Source organism: Parambassis ranga, chromosome 2 (assembly GCF_900634625.1).
Source record: "Parambassis ranga chromosome 2, fParRan2.1, whole genome shotgun sequence".
NCBI lineage: Eukaryota > Metazoa > Chordata > Actinopteri > Ambassidae > Parambassis > Parambassis ranga.
Window position 1 is genome coordinate 4,521,791 of NC_041023.1, and position 13,690 is coordinate 4,535,480.

Here is a 13,690-nt window from a genome sequence, read left to right on the forward strand (position 1 = left end):
ATGTGGTTTGTGGGAAAACCCGTATTGGATCTCAGCGGTCACCTGGGTACCAACCCGTAAAAAAAAAACTGAGCTGTGGAGGAACTGAGAGGGAGCTGAGGTTATTAACAGAGAAACAGCACACACACCGTGGAAATGAGTTTCTGTACAAATACACATCACTGTGGGGGAAAAAACACACGAGGCAGACAATCCACGCGTGAAGAAGATTTTAATGCGCAAATAAAAACGTGAAGCTGCGCCACAAAACATCAAAAAACTGCGCGCCCGCAGGCGGTCACGTGGATTCTACGGTTTAATTTCTGACTTCTCACAGAGATCAAACAGCGGCAGCTGATTAAAAACACCGTTTTAACGTCTTTTAATTTAACGTATTAAGAGTCCACTCCATGTCTTGTGGAGCGCAGGTCGCCGCCGCAGCTTTGCGCGGACAAACAGCAGCTGTGCGCCGCAGGGCAACAAATAAAGGACACGGAGGACACAAAAAAAGGAACCCGGAGGTCGGTTTTAAAAGACAAACATCTGCAGCCGGTGCATCCAGGAGTCCGTTAGAACCCAGAAACACGGTTAGATCCGGACTCCGAGCTCCGCCGCCGCCGCCGTGAAGCTGCGTAAAAAACCCCCGAAGTGTGTGTGTGTTTTTTTTTTCCACGCACAGACGCAGACTGCTCCTCCCGCTCCGCAGCGGCCTCCATTTTAGCTCCTTGCCCGGCCGTCGCCTCACGTGTCCTGGACTGTCTTTCTCACATGACCCGTGTGTTTGTCCCCGTGATCAGCGCTTCCATCTCCGTAAATCAGTGTCGTTGAATATCGGTGGTTCACACCCGCGCAGGCTTCATGGATATGCTGGAGCAGAGTCTGGACAACTCGGCGAGGTGAGAGGCTGCCGCTTCCTGCTCAGCCTGGCTCCGTGCTCGGCCTAAAAAAGCTTCTCAGCCAGCAGCGCAGCGCTCATGGAAACCCGCTTTTCATATTTATGCAGCAGTTTGGCGTCCTGTGGGGCGTTCTAGAGGATTAACTGTGCGCTGTTTGCACACATCTGCGGCCACGTTATTCACCACACTGTAAAAGCAAACGCAAAGCAGCAGTTTTTGCGTCTATTTTTAGGGCAAAATCTCCCTGCACACTGCTCCGATGCGGCTCTCTGAGGACTTAAATAAACCAAACAAGCAGCGAAGTGGCGCATGTGAGCTGTGCTGCAGTTTGTTGTGTCTCCATGCGCAGATAGGAAAACTCATCAGAGTCCACAAACACGCAGCTTGTTGTAAATCGTCCTGAAAGTTGCAGAAAAGTAGATTCCAGCCTTAGTGCAGCCGCCTGGGGGCGCGCTTTGTCTCCTACATGAGCTTGCTGATAAATAATCCAGTTTCTGAGAAATCTGTGTCCTTATGTTCAACCTGAACCTGTGTCCTCTCTGTGTTTCAGTCACGACAAACAGGAAACAGAGGAGGTGGTGCAGCTACAGGAAGGTGGGCGTCTCCAGACCTCTGAATAATCTGAGCATCTGTAGAACGGAGCTGTTGGATGTTAAATGTGTGTGTGTGTTGCAGGAGAGGTGGTGGGGACGGACGAGCAGGCCGCTGTGACCATCACCGGTGTCCCGCAGGCTGCGTTCGCTGACCACAATGTGCAGTATCAGTTCCGAACAGAGAACAGCGGAGGACAGGTGAGCTGGTCTCTGCGGCGCCTCCTTTAAGGACCAGTGTGGAGGTATTACTGGCACCTAGTGGTGATGCTGGACATGACACCTGTTCTCTCACTCTCCAGGTGACCTACCGCGTCGTTCAGGTGACAGATGAGCACTTGGAAGCCGCAGCTGATGGCAGCGGAGCCGTCAGCGTCGTCTCCACCGCGGCGTTCGCTGGAGCCCCTCAGGCAGTGGCACAGGTGGGTGAAGACTTCACGCGGGACCCATTAGTGGTGTCCCAGCTGTGGGAATGCAGAGGGATCTGATGGTTAGAACGTCACATCATCATAATGATGACCTCCAGCAGGCCATAAGCTTCAGACCCTGTCCGCCATGTTGCATTTTTTTTGCTCGATCTTGGGCATCGTGTAAAAAGATCACATAAATTGCAATTTCACTGAATTTGTGTTGCGTGACTGCTGATCACAGCCGAGTCAATCATGGCTTCTTATTTACACTGAAATATGCAGATTTTTTTGTTTTTAGTAGATTTTGTTCAAAGTAAACCGTTTATTTTTGACAATATTTTAATTGAGACATAATAATAATAATAAAGTGGTACAGACGTTGCATTCCTGTAGTTTTGACTGTTTCTCCTCCTTGCAGGCTGTTATTCAGAACCCGTTCAGTAACGGTGGCAGTCCTGGCGGCGAGACGGTGGGAGGAGAAACACGCTTTGCGTATTTTCCCGCCGCCACGGTCAGCGATGGAACGGCCACGGCCGTGTCGGTGCAGGCCACCGCCGAACCCACCATCACACAGGCAGGAGGTAAAGCGCCGCCTCACCTCGCAGGACGACCGACAGCACACACGTGGTTAATTTTTTTTTTTTTAAACCTAATCCAGGTCAGTTCTACGTGATGATGAGCCCTCCTGAGGTGCTGCAGACGACGACCCCTCGCACCATCGCGCCTCGCACACACACCTACACCGCGTGAGTATAACACGTCCACACACACACAGTCACCCCGTCCCTGATGATCACACAGCAGCTCTCTCCGGACACCTCCACATGTTCTGTCCCCTGTAACTGTGCACTGGACTGGACGTCCTGTCCCTCCTCCTCTTCCTCCTCTTCCTCCTCCTTCCTGGAATGATTTGTGTTGTCATTGTGTGTACAAATGAAAATATATTTAAAAAAAAAAGCAAAAACACCCAACGTCTGAAAACCACACTCTGTCCCACTTACCTGCCGTTCCCAGAGACCTCGGTGAAAACGAGATGTTGCAGCATGGCGGTACCGACTGGTGAGAAGAACTTTCACATACGCCCCCCTCCCTGTTCCTGTCATGTGTTGTAGAGACAGACCATTGATCAGGCAGTAGCTCGTTTGATGATACTTAGATACATGTTGTTTATTTAGAGCCCTGAAAAAGGGACAAATTTGCCCTTTGGAGGATTAGAGGCTCTGCACTGCCTCTCCAAATGTGTCTGGTCTGACATGAGTTGTAACAAATGGTGCCTTCAGGAGTTTTGTAAAGTGTAGATAATATTTTAGGGTTCTTTTTTGTTTCGTGTGTGTCTCCACAGGAAGGTGGACGGTCCACGGGCGCCGCGCGACGAGAGGCGGAGAGCACAACACAATGAAGGTGCTGCTCCTGGTGTTACTAAAATTACCATTCATCCCATGCAGACACAGGTCCTTGAATGCATCATATGTGATGTACAGCTCTGTCAGAAGTATGAATTATGTAAAAATGAAGCCTCAGCTTCACCGAGATCCTGTGAAAAACCTAAAATTCTGCCTTACTCAGCACAACTGGGAGGCCGACAGTGACTCACTGATGTTCAGCGGTCACATGATAAAAATTTAGCAACTTATTTGCTGATGTGCAGATTTTCTACAGCTTTAAATAAATATGGGGAAATGGCTCCATTGTTTAACATTAAAATCTGAACGTGTGTGTTTGCAGTGGAGAGAAGAAGAAGAGACAAGATCAATAACTGGATCGTCACACTGTCGAAGATCATCCCTGACTGCAGCGTGGACAGCAGAACCGGAGCGGTGAGCTTTCTAATCTGATGTTTACTAAGAGCTGTGTACAGTGTGTGTGTGTGGTGACAGATGGCTGGAGGAGCGCCTGTTATTCAGAGTAGATTAAATATTGGTCACGCTGTTAATAAAGGCTAATCTGACCTGTTTTCATGTCCGTTATCTGTTTAAAGTGACCTCTGCAGGCGCGTTAATCTGCACCTATCACCTTTCACCTGATGCAGTGAAGTTAGAGTCCGTCGGGCGGTGTTTGTGTTAGGTGGCCACATATGGCCGTGCTTGTTCAGTTTATCTCCTCCACGTGTAACGAATGAAAAGGGAGGAGAGGTGTAGGATGAAAAGGAAAATGATTCATCAGTCATAGAGGAAGTGACGAGCTGTGTAAAACTCATTAGTCTTTCGACGCCTCGCTTTGTGTGTGTCCCTCAGAGTAAAGGAGGCATCCTGTCCAAAGCCTGCGACTACATCCGAGAGCTGCGTCAGAACAACCAGCGACTGCAGGAGAGCTACAAAGAGGTGGAGCGAGTTGAGATGGACAACGAGCTGCTTAGACAACAGGTCACACACACACACACACACACACACTCAGCAAGTAACAAGCAACTTAACTCTTCCTTCTTTTGTCGCTGGCTTCATTTCTTACTGCAACTAAAATTGAATTTTTCATTAAAACATTGAATTATTGTGACGTAGATGACAGATATTTAACTAGTACAAACCAGTTTTTCCCAATATTCTAAGATTAAGATTAACTTTATTAATCCCTGTGGGGAGATTAAGTGCACATCGACTGTAAAAATCCTGACAATTAGTCACAACACACACACACGCTGAATTTTAATTGTGTTATCTGTGTTGACATGTGAGGCTACCATGGCTAACTGGTTGTGTCAAGATGTGCAAAATTTTTTATATTTTACAGAATCTTTTTTTTGCCTGTGGTTTATTTTTAATGCTTTTTTAAAAAATTAAAGTGGAGAATAAAGGGAATAGTACGTGGTGCGTTCAGGAACCATAGGAACGTTCGTTGTTTTTGTTCTGCCTTGTCTAATAATCCGTCTTCCATTTTCCCAGATCGAGGAGCTGAAGAACGACAACGCGCTGCTGCGAGCACAGCTGCAACAACACGGTGTGGAAGTCAACGGAGATGCGACGCCGCAGTGATTATGGACTCGCGATCACGCCGTCGCATCCTCCCATCCGCCCGCCCGCCCGCCCGAACAGAAACAGGACAGGAAGAACAATGAGAGACAATTTCCATCTGAAGTCGGACCACAACAAAACAAAAACACATGCACACACGCCGAGCTCCAGAGGAGCACCAAAGGACCGCGAGCTGAGAACGTCTCTGTAGCTACCTGAACTTCACACTTCTGCTTCGAAGGAACGCGCCCTCTGCACAGCACCGCCCACCGCTCGCACCAAACCTGCTTTTTACTTTTAAATTATAAACTTTCAACAGAAAACCTACTTTTAATGACTTCACCATTTTAACTAATTCCTGTTTTTGTGTTTAAAATAGATAGTTTCCTGTTTTCTTTTTAATTTATTCGTCTTTAAGGAACGCAGAGAGAGATTTATTTTTCCCTCCAACAACAAAAAAACAAACATCACTGTTACTAAGGACTGTAGTGGAACTGTGCGCTGGATTTTGCAAACACTCCAGGAGGAGCTCACAAATATACGAGTCCCTGTGGAGCTTTTTTTTTAAATTTTGTTTATTTTAGTTCAGGGCCTTAATAGAAACCTGTTGGAGGATCTAGGTGTTAACATTGCTCAGGTAATTGGGATGGTGCACTGGCCGATGGTTCCCACAGTAGAGATCTCCTGTGTGTGTGTGTGTCCTGTAGGTGTACAGATAGAGATAACACTGAGATGATTGGAATCCTTTCCGTCGGGCATTAATCCACGGCTCCTTTGTATATCTGCCATGCACTGACACAGAGGCGCGTCCAAGGTCTCCGCCGGACAGACCCGGTCCGTCAGTCCTGCTGCATTTTTTTTCTTTTTGGTGCACATGCGGGAGGGGCCTCTTCAGACGCCACTGGCTCATGACCGTGGGGTCCAGAATGTGCTGAGAAGGAGGGGGGGGGGGGTGGGGGGATGATGGTTCAAACTAACCAGCTTTTGTCTACACTGAAAGTCACCACAGCATGGAAACATAACCACTGGCATGACTAATTCTGATACTAGAATAAAACAAGTGTTTATACCCGAGTGCTGTTCATTCCACCGAGGCCTGGAGCAGTTTCTGCTGCGTGACTGCACTTCATACACCTGTCTGATTTGAATTGTTCTAGAATGTGTCGTCTAAACAGCTGTGATCTCACAACACTACGGTAGCTCCATCCTCAACCTATGATTTATACAGACACTACCGTTCAAAGGTCTGGGGTCACCAGGCCAGTTCTATAGCTTCTCTGAACAGTTTAGCTGTGCTAACATTTCACAGGAGGTTTCTACTAATCATTTATCATGATTAGCTAACACAATGTATCATTAGAACACAGGAGTGATGGCTGCTGGGAAAGGGCCTCTGTATACCTTTGTATATATTCCATTAAAATCAGCCTGTTCTAACTAGAACAGTCATTCACCACATTAACAATGTCTAGACTGTGTGTCTGATTATGTTAATGTTATCTTCATTGAAAAAAAATAAAGACATTTCAAAGTGACCACAAACTTTTAAACAAAAGTGTATATATATATATATATATATATATATATATATATATATATATATATATATATATATATATATATATATATATATATATTATATTATTTATTTATTTAAAAATAATTTACTTAAAAATAAAAAAAATATATATATAAAATCATTTTTATATATCCAGAGGTGAACTGCACCTGGACACGATGAGGGAAAAAACGCACAAAATCCCAGACTACACGTGAGTGAGGTCAGATTTGCTGCTGCTGCTTCGGATGTTTCAATAACCCAGCTCTGTAAATGGGAGAACTTTTTGAATTTTAATGACTTCATGTTCACTTTGCACCATCAGAGATCTGACAGCCTGAACCATGAGATGAAGTCAACGTAATATTACAGCAGAGTGCTTTATTGTTGTTTAATGTTAATGTAATAACACAACAATGTGTGTTACATCGGTCACAGACATTAAGGAGCTTTTTATTTTATGAATAAATAAACGATCGATCATCATTAATGTTGGATTATATATTTAATCTGACTCTTCTTCACGTCCGGGAAACGTTTGAAAACTCCTCCTCACTGTTTAAATTATTCATCTGTTTTGGTTTCAGTTGTGTCTCTTCGTTGCCTGGAGACGCCTCACGGAGCCGTTGCTACTGGAAACTGATCCCAGCACGCGCGGCCCGGCTCTTTGGATCGGAAGGTTCTGGAGGTCCGGTGAGTATAAAAGAAATGTGACGTAATGAGAGAGAGAGCGGGAAAGGTTGTTGTTTTTGCGTCACAAACGGTTGCAAAGATTAAAAAAAAAAACAGCAGCAGAATCGTCAAAACTCGGAAGAAATCGACGATGTTCCGAACCTTCACTTCAAGAGGCTGAACGTAAACTGTAGAATTTAAATGATCTGTTTGATGTAATCACAGTAAAATGTGTTGAACGTTTAATGGACTGTTTGTATTTTTTTGTGTGATAACTTTAAATTATTAATATCACAGCATGTAAGACATAGGAATATTTTTTGGGATTATTATGTTTATTATGTATTGACACTGGGCTCTGGGTACCACAAAAAAGTTTGAAATATTTATTTTGTTTTTTATTTTTAAAGCAAAATATTCTTTCTTCTTTCTTATGTTTTCCTATTTTGCTGCTTTAACTTTAAATTATTTCAATTCAATTCAGTTTTATTTATATAGCGCATTTTACAGTCAGAAATTGTCTCAAAACCCAGAGCCTGAACCCCCTTAAGAGCCCTGTGGCAAGGAAAAACTCCCTTTAAGAGGAAGAAACCTTGAGCAGGACCCGTCTCTTGACTTCCTGGTGAAGTCAATGAGCACAGGAGAGTTCAGGGGTCGGACTGCAGGTCAGCATGCAGGTCTGGAGACCTGCAAAGAGAGCGAGGCACAATACTACGAGGAAGACAGCAAACACGAATTATGAGATGAAATTACCAGCATGAGCCAGAATAATGAGAGTAGAGAGCTCAGAGGGTGAGAGAGAAACTGCTCAGTGGATCATGTTGTGATCAAATTATTGTTACATTATTATTATTACTATTGGTATATTGTATGGTCTTTATAGTCATTAAAATATTTTTTTTTTTTAAAAACCACTGTAAAAGTTCTGGGTAACTTCCGCTGTCTTCAGCACCAGGATGTCTTCGCTCCCTGTAAAGCCCAGCCTGCGCCACACTGTGTCAGACTGGAGCCACCGCAACCAGGACCTGTCGGCCACGGCTCAGCTCAGGCGCCATGTTTCCAGCGTGGTCAGACAGGAGGGGAGGTCGCTGCGCAACGAGACCAGCTGCAGGGTGAGTTCCTCTGCCGAAGAGCCGGTGATGGCCGGAGGAACGGTGCTCGGTTTAACTTTGCTTTGTCCTCGTGTAGACTCGCTGGGATGAGAGCGACACCTGCCGCAGGCTGAGGGAGCGGGTTTGGGATGTGGCTCGGTGGAAGGACACGTTGGAGACCTGCGCTCAGAGGGTGGATGAAGAGATGGATGCTCTGACGCTGGTGATTTCTTCAAACCCGTTGATAAAACGTCTTCCTGCCTGACTGCTGCTCTGACCTGCTGTGTGTTCTGTTTCAGTCCAAAGAGCAGACTGAGCAGGCCCTGGCCGCCACTGCCGTCCCTCTGGAGGTCAGCACGGAATGCCTGACGCTGAGGGAGGGGAGGCGAGGGTACGAACTGGTCACCGACCCCGTGGAGGAAGAGCTGAAGAAGGAGGTGCAGCTGATTGAAAGAGTGCAACAAGTGCTGCAGCAGCATGTCGACAAGGCCTTCGAGCAGCTGTGGTGAGGAGCGCTCTCTGGAGCTGCAGGGCCCACTCTCCACCCTCTGACCTCCATCTTTCTTTACAGTGTTCTGCAGGAGGTGCGGCACCAGCTGACCACAGACCTCCAGAACAAGATGGATGCCCTGGATATCGACATGTCCTGCCTGTCGCTAACATTAGAGTCATCCAACATCTCCCTGAAGCCCAACCCGACTCGTGTACCACCAAGGTAATCTGAGGACGAGGCTGTGCGTGGAGTGCCGTCCATGTAGTCCTGAAACGTTGTGGTTGTCTTTGGTTGCAGCTCCTCCAGCCCGCAGGAGTGGGTCCAGTTCAGCCAGTATAACGTGGCTTCTGCTCATGAGGCCATGCAGCTGTCGGAGCAAATGAGGGAGGACACGAGCCTGAGCAGAGCCCAGGTGGGTGAGAGGATGCTCCTTTAGAAGGTGTTAGTCCCAGCAAGGTGTTTCAAATATCTATAAAAACTACACGACCTGATAGATATCAACAGCTTGTCTGTTGGTTTAAAAAGCTGCTGGCTTTGTCACCGCTGGCCTCCAGACACCAGGGGGCGCTGCAGGAGGATGTTAAAAAAGTGTTTTTTAAAATCATCATTCCATCTTTAGTGTTATTTGAGGTGTGTTTCGAAAACCAGATGGTGCTGCATTTATGAGTCACTTCCTGTATTTGTGTCACATTGTTTTTGTGCCCCGCCCCTTTAAGAGACAAGATGGAGGTCTCTTGACATTCTGACACTATATTCTGACACTATATGCATGTGTAAACCGAGACATGTATTTTCCTCTACCTTCACTTCTTTCAGCTCCAGAACGAGTTGGAGACTCAGCGTAAAGCCACAGAGTTTGCCCTCCGCAAACGGAACCACCATGAGGAGCAGGCCCGGGACGAGCTGGAGTGGCAGATAAAAACTGTAAGATGACAAAGACCATGTTGTTTTTAATGCTTTTAATTCACCACCTGTATTTGTGCTTACCTGTCTGCAGACTGAACAGGAAATGTCTGAAATGGAAAAAGACATCAATGAGCTGGATGCAGATCTGCAGGCCAAGACCACCTCCATGAAGCTGGCTCATACCCGACTGGAGACCAGGACCCGCAGACCCGGCATGGACCTGTGCAAAGACGAGGTTTTACACATTAAGAACAAAAAAACATGTTGCAGAGCTTCAAGAGCATCGGCGCCGTGTTCTCATTTCTCCTTCTGCCGGTTTGCAGGTGCAGCACGGCCTCTTTAGTGAAGTCCAGCAGCTGGGGGCCACCATCCTGTCTCTGAAGCAGAAGCTCTCCGAGGCCCAGTGAGTCACTCAGGTGCATAACTTTCACACTCAGGCACAGACAGGAATTAAGCTGCCTCTGCTCTGTGTCAGGCTCTCTCTGCAGAACATGACGCTCCATCATTCCAGGATGCTGCAGGATCTCTCCAGAAAGCAGGAAGCTCTGGCTCTGGAGCAGCGGAGCATGAACACCCGCGCACGCCTCACCTCCACCGCCGGCAGCGACAACACCCCGCCGGTGCTGCTGGTCCCGCTCATGAACTCCAGCGGGAGGAGCAACCTGCAGATGCTGGCTCAGTGAGACGCCCGGCCTCCACGCACTGCTGTGTGGGTTTGTGTTGTGTTGTGTTATCTCTGTGTGTTTAATTCAAGTTACGCAGATCATCTAAAATATGGCCGACCTGAAACTTTTACAACAACTGCAGATAACGTTTGCTTTAATGGCCTTGTTTACCTTCGTCATATTGTTTGATCGACTGACGCTGTTTAGTGATAATAAGATGAACTTTGACTCTGATTTAGATATAAATCCTAAAAATCCTATAAATCCTCCTCTTTTAAAAGTCTTTAAACGGATGTGTTTGTATCTCCACTGTTTGTTTTTTAGGAGTGTTTGTTTGTGGTGTGTCTTTTTTTCTTTATCAGAGAGGTGGTTTCAAGGACAGAAACAACAGTTTACCCAAATAAAGTCATTATTAATGCACAAAAGATTGATTTAGACCTCACTCTGTCACAAGCTCAAACCATCATAAACATCCTGTCACATCCCAGCTATCGTCTGGGAGGAGATACATGCTGCTACCCAGAGACATTGATATGTCAGTATTCCTTTGTAGCGCCACCTACTGGGAGCAGGACATGGGGAGGTGGGAACTTGTCCCATGAAAAAAACAGGATCGGTTTTCCATGTAAAATGTGTTTAATGTTGTGAATTCATGTGTTCATCAGCTGCCATTCAAAGTCAAACTTAATACTTGGTGAAAACAAAACAGCTCACAGTGTCGGGGGGACTCGAACCTCAGACTCCACCGACCTGTGTCCTGACTCTTTATTCAGACTTTTGCAGCTTTATTGATTGGATGTTGTGCAATACGATTATGTTGCTGTTGTGAAAAGCAGGTATATGTTTATGGCAGATCGCCGTCTTGCACCTTTAGAACGTTTTCACAGCAGCATGATGGTCAAAGCGCGACAACAATGCTCCTTCTTCAGTAGCTACTCTTGTCTCCATGCTGAATCGTGTTGATTTGCTTAGTGTTCCTGTCACAGTCACCTCTGGATGTTCACTCTGTTCTTTAGTTGCACCTGCTGGATCTGGGTCTTACACGTGGTTGCAAACTGCTGCAGAAATCTCTGTTCTGGATTCTGTTGAGTTTGTCATAGACACCTGCATGGACACCCAGCTCTGGTCACCTTCCAGGCTCTGTTTGAGTTCTCCTGCTGACAATTCTTATCTGAAATATCCAGTAACTCCCAAACTCTGTGAAAAATCACTCCAAGAGAAGGTACCAGAACCATTTTTATTGTTGTTGTTTTGAGCATCTTCTTGGAAACCCCTTTCTCCGTATCCGTCACTCTACTCTAATAAAATACCTCCTGCTGATTTTCTGCTCCATTTTCTTCACCTAAAGCGTTCTGCGTGACACACCCACCACTATAACACACACAAACACACACACGGAACTCAATCACCACCATAAAACTGTTAGAGGTGCCTTCATGCCACAAACAAGTCACCCTTTCCCAAAGCCCAACCCTTCCCCTGCTCGCATCGACCATCAGCTTGAGCACGTTTATGACTTTACTGCTCGGCCCTTCAGGTCCTTTATGCGGCCTCGGCTTTAACTGGATGAGTCCTGCGCTTCCTGGCAGTTTGAATTATTCTGAATCATTTCACTTAAGGGCCCAGATGCTACCTGTCTGTGGGCCTCAGGCTGAGAGGACAATTAAGGCAGCCTGGTGCCAGCTAAATGCCCCCTACTTCTGCATGAGTGGCTGCGTCTCCTTATCTGCCTCTCTGCCCTCATGTCGTGAGCACGCTGTGGCCACCGCCTCTTTTTTTTTTTTTTTTTTTGATCAGTTTAGTTTGGACATAATGGAAGTAGGAGCACAGCTCCACGGCGGCTCGCTCTCCAGCTCAGATTGTGTTGAGTATTTGAACCTTCTCATGGAGGACGTCGTGGCTCTGTAGGTGCAGAGATGCAGGTGAAGGACTGCATTGCCCTCTCTGTCCACACCTTCACCTTCCTGTTGGGCCTTCCTGCGAACATCCTGGTTTTTTTTGTGTACATCCGCAAGGCCCTGAAACGTGGCGCCACACCCAACGTGGTGTACGCCCTCAACCTGTGCGTAGCCAATCTGGCCTTGGTGGTCTGGATGCCCGTCAAAGCGCTGGAGACGGTGCTTCAGGACTGGTGGCTCCCGGCGCCTCTGTGCCCCATCTACAGCTTCTTCCTCTACTCCTCCCTGTATGGCAGCTGCCTCTTCATCACCGCGGTGACAGTCGGACGTTACCTCAGCATCGCATTCCCAATCATCTACAAGAGATACCGCCGCGCTCGGATCTCCTGCTTCATCAGCGCCTTCCTGTGGACACTGGTGCTGCTGCACCTCAGCTTTAGCCTGGTGGCTGAAGGCGGGGCTTACTTTGTCTCCGTCAAGGACGACGTCTCTGCTTGTTATGACCATTTCAATGAGTCCCAGCTGGCCGTGCTGCTGCCCCTGCGCCTGGAGATGTCCATCGTGTTGTTTTTTTTGCCTCTGTTGGTGACGTCTTTCTGCACGCTGCGCTGCGTCACACTGGTGTGGCGCTCCAATTTGCCCCGCATGGGGAAGAAGAGAGTCCTGACAGTCGCTCTGTCCACGCTGGCTGTGTTTGTGGTGTGCTACGCTCCATACAACACCTCCCACATCCTGGGGTTCGTGTGGAAGAAAAACGTGGAGTGGAGGACGTACGCCATGCTGACGAGCTCCTGTAACGTCTTCCTGGAGCCGGCGGTCATGCTGATGCTTTCGCCAGTGGCGTCCAGGGGCTTCCTGGGAAGGATGTGCGGGCGGCAAAGCCACTTCAGCCGGAGCGACGGGTGTCGCCAGCGAAGTAATCTCAACAATGGCGTTGGAAATGTCAAGACTCCGCCCACTCCCTCTGAGAGGAGCCAGGCGGGAGCCGAGGTGACAAAGGAGAGTCAGGAGTGACACCAGGAAAGAAGCCTTAGAAAATCTTTGCTACACCAATGATCCAGTAAATGATCTCCACGCTGAGAGCATCAAAAACAAAAGCCAGCTGAATGTGGATCAGAATCAGGGACTCAGCCGTCAGTTGGTCCTGGGCGTGCTGCAGTCTGTAGGAGGAGGAACTGAGCAGTCTCTGGGAAGGATCAGTCTGAGGGTAAATGGCTCCATCTGGTGCCTCTCAGGGTTAAACAGGGAAATCACAGCTGACACTAATTCAGGCTCATTTTATCAAGCTGGTGTGTGTGAAACAATGCTCCAGACTGACCTTCAAAATAAAGCACGATGTTGTCAAGTCTGTTGTGTGTGATTATTTTAGAAGAAATGCAGAACATGAAGTGTGATATTAGTCAATGTAAAGTTGATCTAAACTGAAACACTGTGGTGTGATTTAAAGGTGGAGGCTTCTCTGACCTGAGCTAAACTCTGAAGCACCATCACCTGTACCAGCTAACACCTGCATAAACGTCTAAGTCCCTGGTTTCCAACCTGTGGTCCAAGACCTGATTAAGAGGACACCAGAGATCCCTTTAT

At 47.2% G+C, this 13,690-nt stretch overlaps 3 protein-coding genes across 4 annotated transcripts; all 3 read left to right on the forward strand.

The window, feature by feature from the left end:
- Positions 1–83: 83 nt before the first annotated feature.
- Positions 84–6,232, forward strand: usf2 (upstream transcription factor 2, c-fos interacting). 2 transcript variants are annotated; one of them, XM_028400458.1, is made up of 11 exons: positions 84–875; positions 1,426–1,469; positions 1,551–1,666; positions 1,768–1,887; positions 2,294–2,456; positions 2,534–2,621; positions 2,890–2,934; positions 3,218–3,276; positions 3,601–3,692; positions 4,110–4,238; positions 4,755–6,232. In XM_028400458.1, exons 1-11 carry the CDS (start codon positions 838–840, stop codon positions 4,842–4,844), a joined length of 984 nt encoding a protein of 327 aa, XP_028256259.1. In that variant the 5' UTR covers positions 84–837; the 3' UTR covers positions 4,845–6,232. The 2 variants fall into 2 exon arrangements, with proteins under 2 accessions (XP_028256259.1, XP_028256260.1); XM_028400459.1 differs by lacking the exon at positions 2,890–2,934 and having other exon boundaries at positions 85–875.
- Positions 6,233–6,976: 744 nt separating this feature from the next.
- On the forward strand, positions 6,977–10,226 carry tekt2 (tektin 2 (testicular)). The gene is made up of 10 exons (XM_028399969.1): positions 6,977–7,074; positions 8,003–8,165; positions 8,242–8,367; positions 8,444–8,649; positions 8,716–8,859; positions 8,935–9,049; positions 9,454–9,561; positions 9,635–9,778; positions 9,867–9,946; positions 10,019–10,226. The coding sequence occupies exons 2-10, from the start codon at positions 8,010–8,012 to the stop codon at positions 10,224–10,226; spliced, it is 1,287 nt and encodes a 428-aa protein (XP_028255770.1). The 5' UTR covers positions 6,977–7,074; positions 8,003–8,009.
- Positions 10,227–12,124: 1,898 nt separating this feature from the next.
- LOC114431945 (free fatty acid receptor 3) lies at positions 12,125–13,369 on the forward strand. Its single transcript, XM_028399636.1, has one exon. The coding sequence runs from the start codon at positions 12,125–12,127 to the stop codon at positions 13,118–13,120; it is 996 nt and encodes a 331-aa protein (XP_028255437.1). The 3' UTR covers positions 13,121–13,369.
- The last annotated feature ends 321 nt before the right edge of the window (positions 13,370–13,690 follow it).

Coding starts and splice junctions, on each gene's coding strand:
- usf2 (XM_028400458.1), top strand. CDS start 838: ATGGATATGCTGGAGCAGAGTCTGGACAACTCGGCGAG. Junction 2,457..2,533: donor CACCATCACACAGGCAGGAG/GTAAAGCGCCGC, acceptor AACCTAATCCAG/GTCAGTTCTACGTGATGATG. Junction 3,693..4,109: donor TGGACAGCAGAACCGGAGCG/GTGAGCTTTCTA, acceptor TGTGTCCCTCAG/AGTAAAGGAGGCATCCTGTC.
- tekt2 (XM_028399969.1), top strand. CDS start 8,010: ATGTCTTCGCTCCCTGTAAAGCCCAGCCTGCGCCACACTGTGTCAGAC. Junction 8,166..8,241: donor GCAACGAGACCAGCTGCAGG/GTGAGTTCCTCT, acceptor GTCCTCGTGTAG/ACTCGCTGGGATGAGAGCGA. Junction 8,368..8,443: donor AGATGGATGCTCTGACGCTG/GTGATTTCTTCA, acceptor GTTCTGTTTCAG/TCCAAAGAGCAGACTGAGCA.
- LOC114431945 (XM_028399636.1), top strand. CDS start 12,125: ATGCAGGTGAAGGACTGCATTGCCCTCTCTGTCCACACCTTCACCTTC.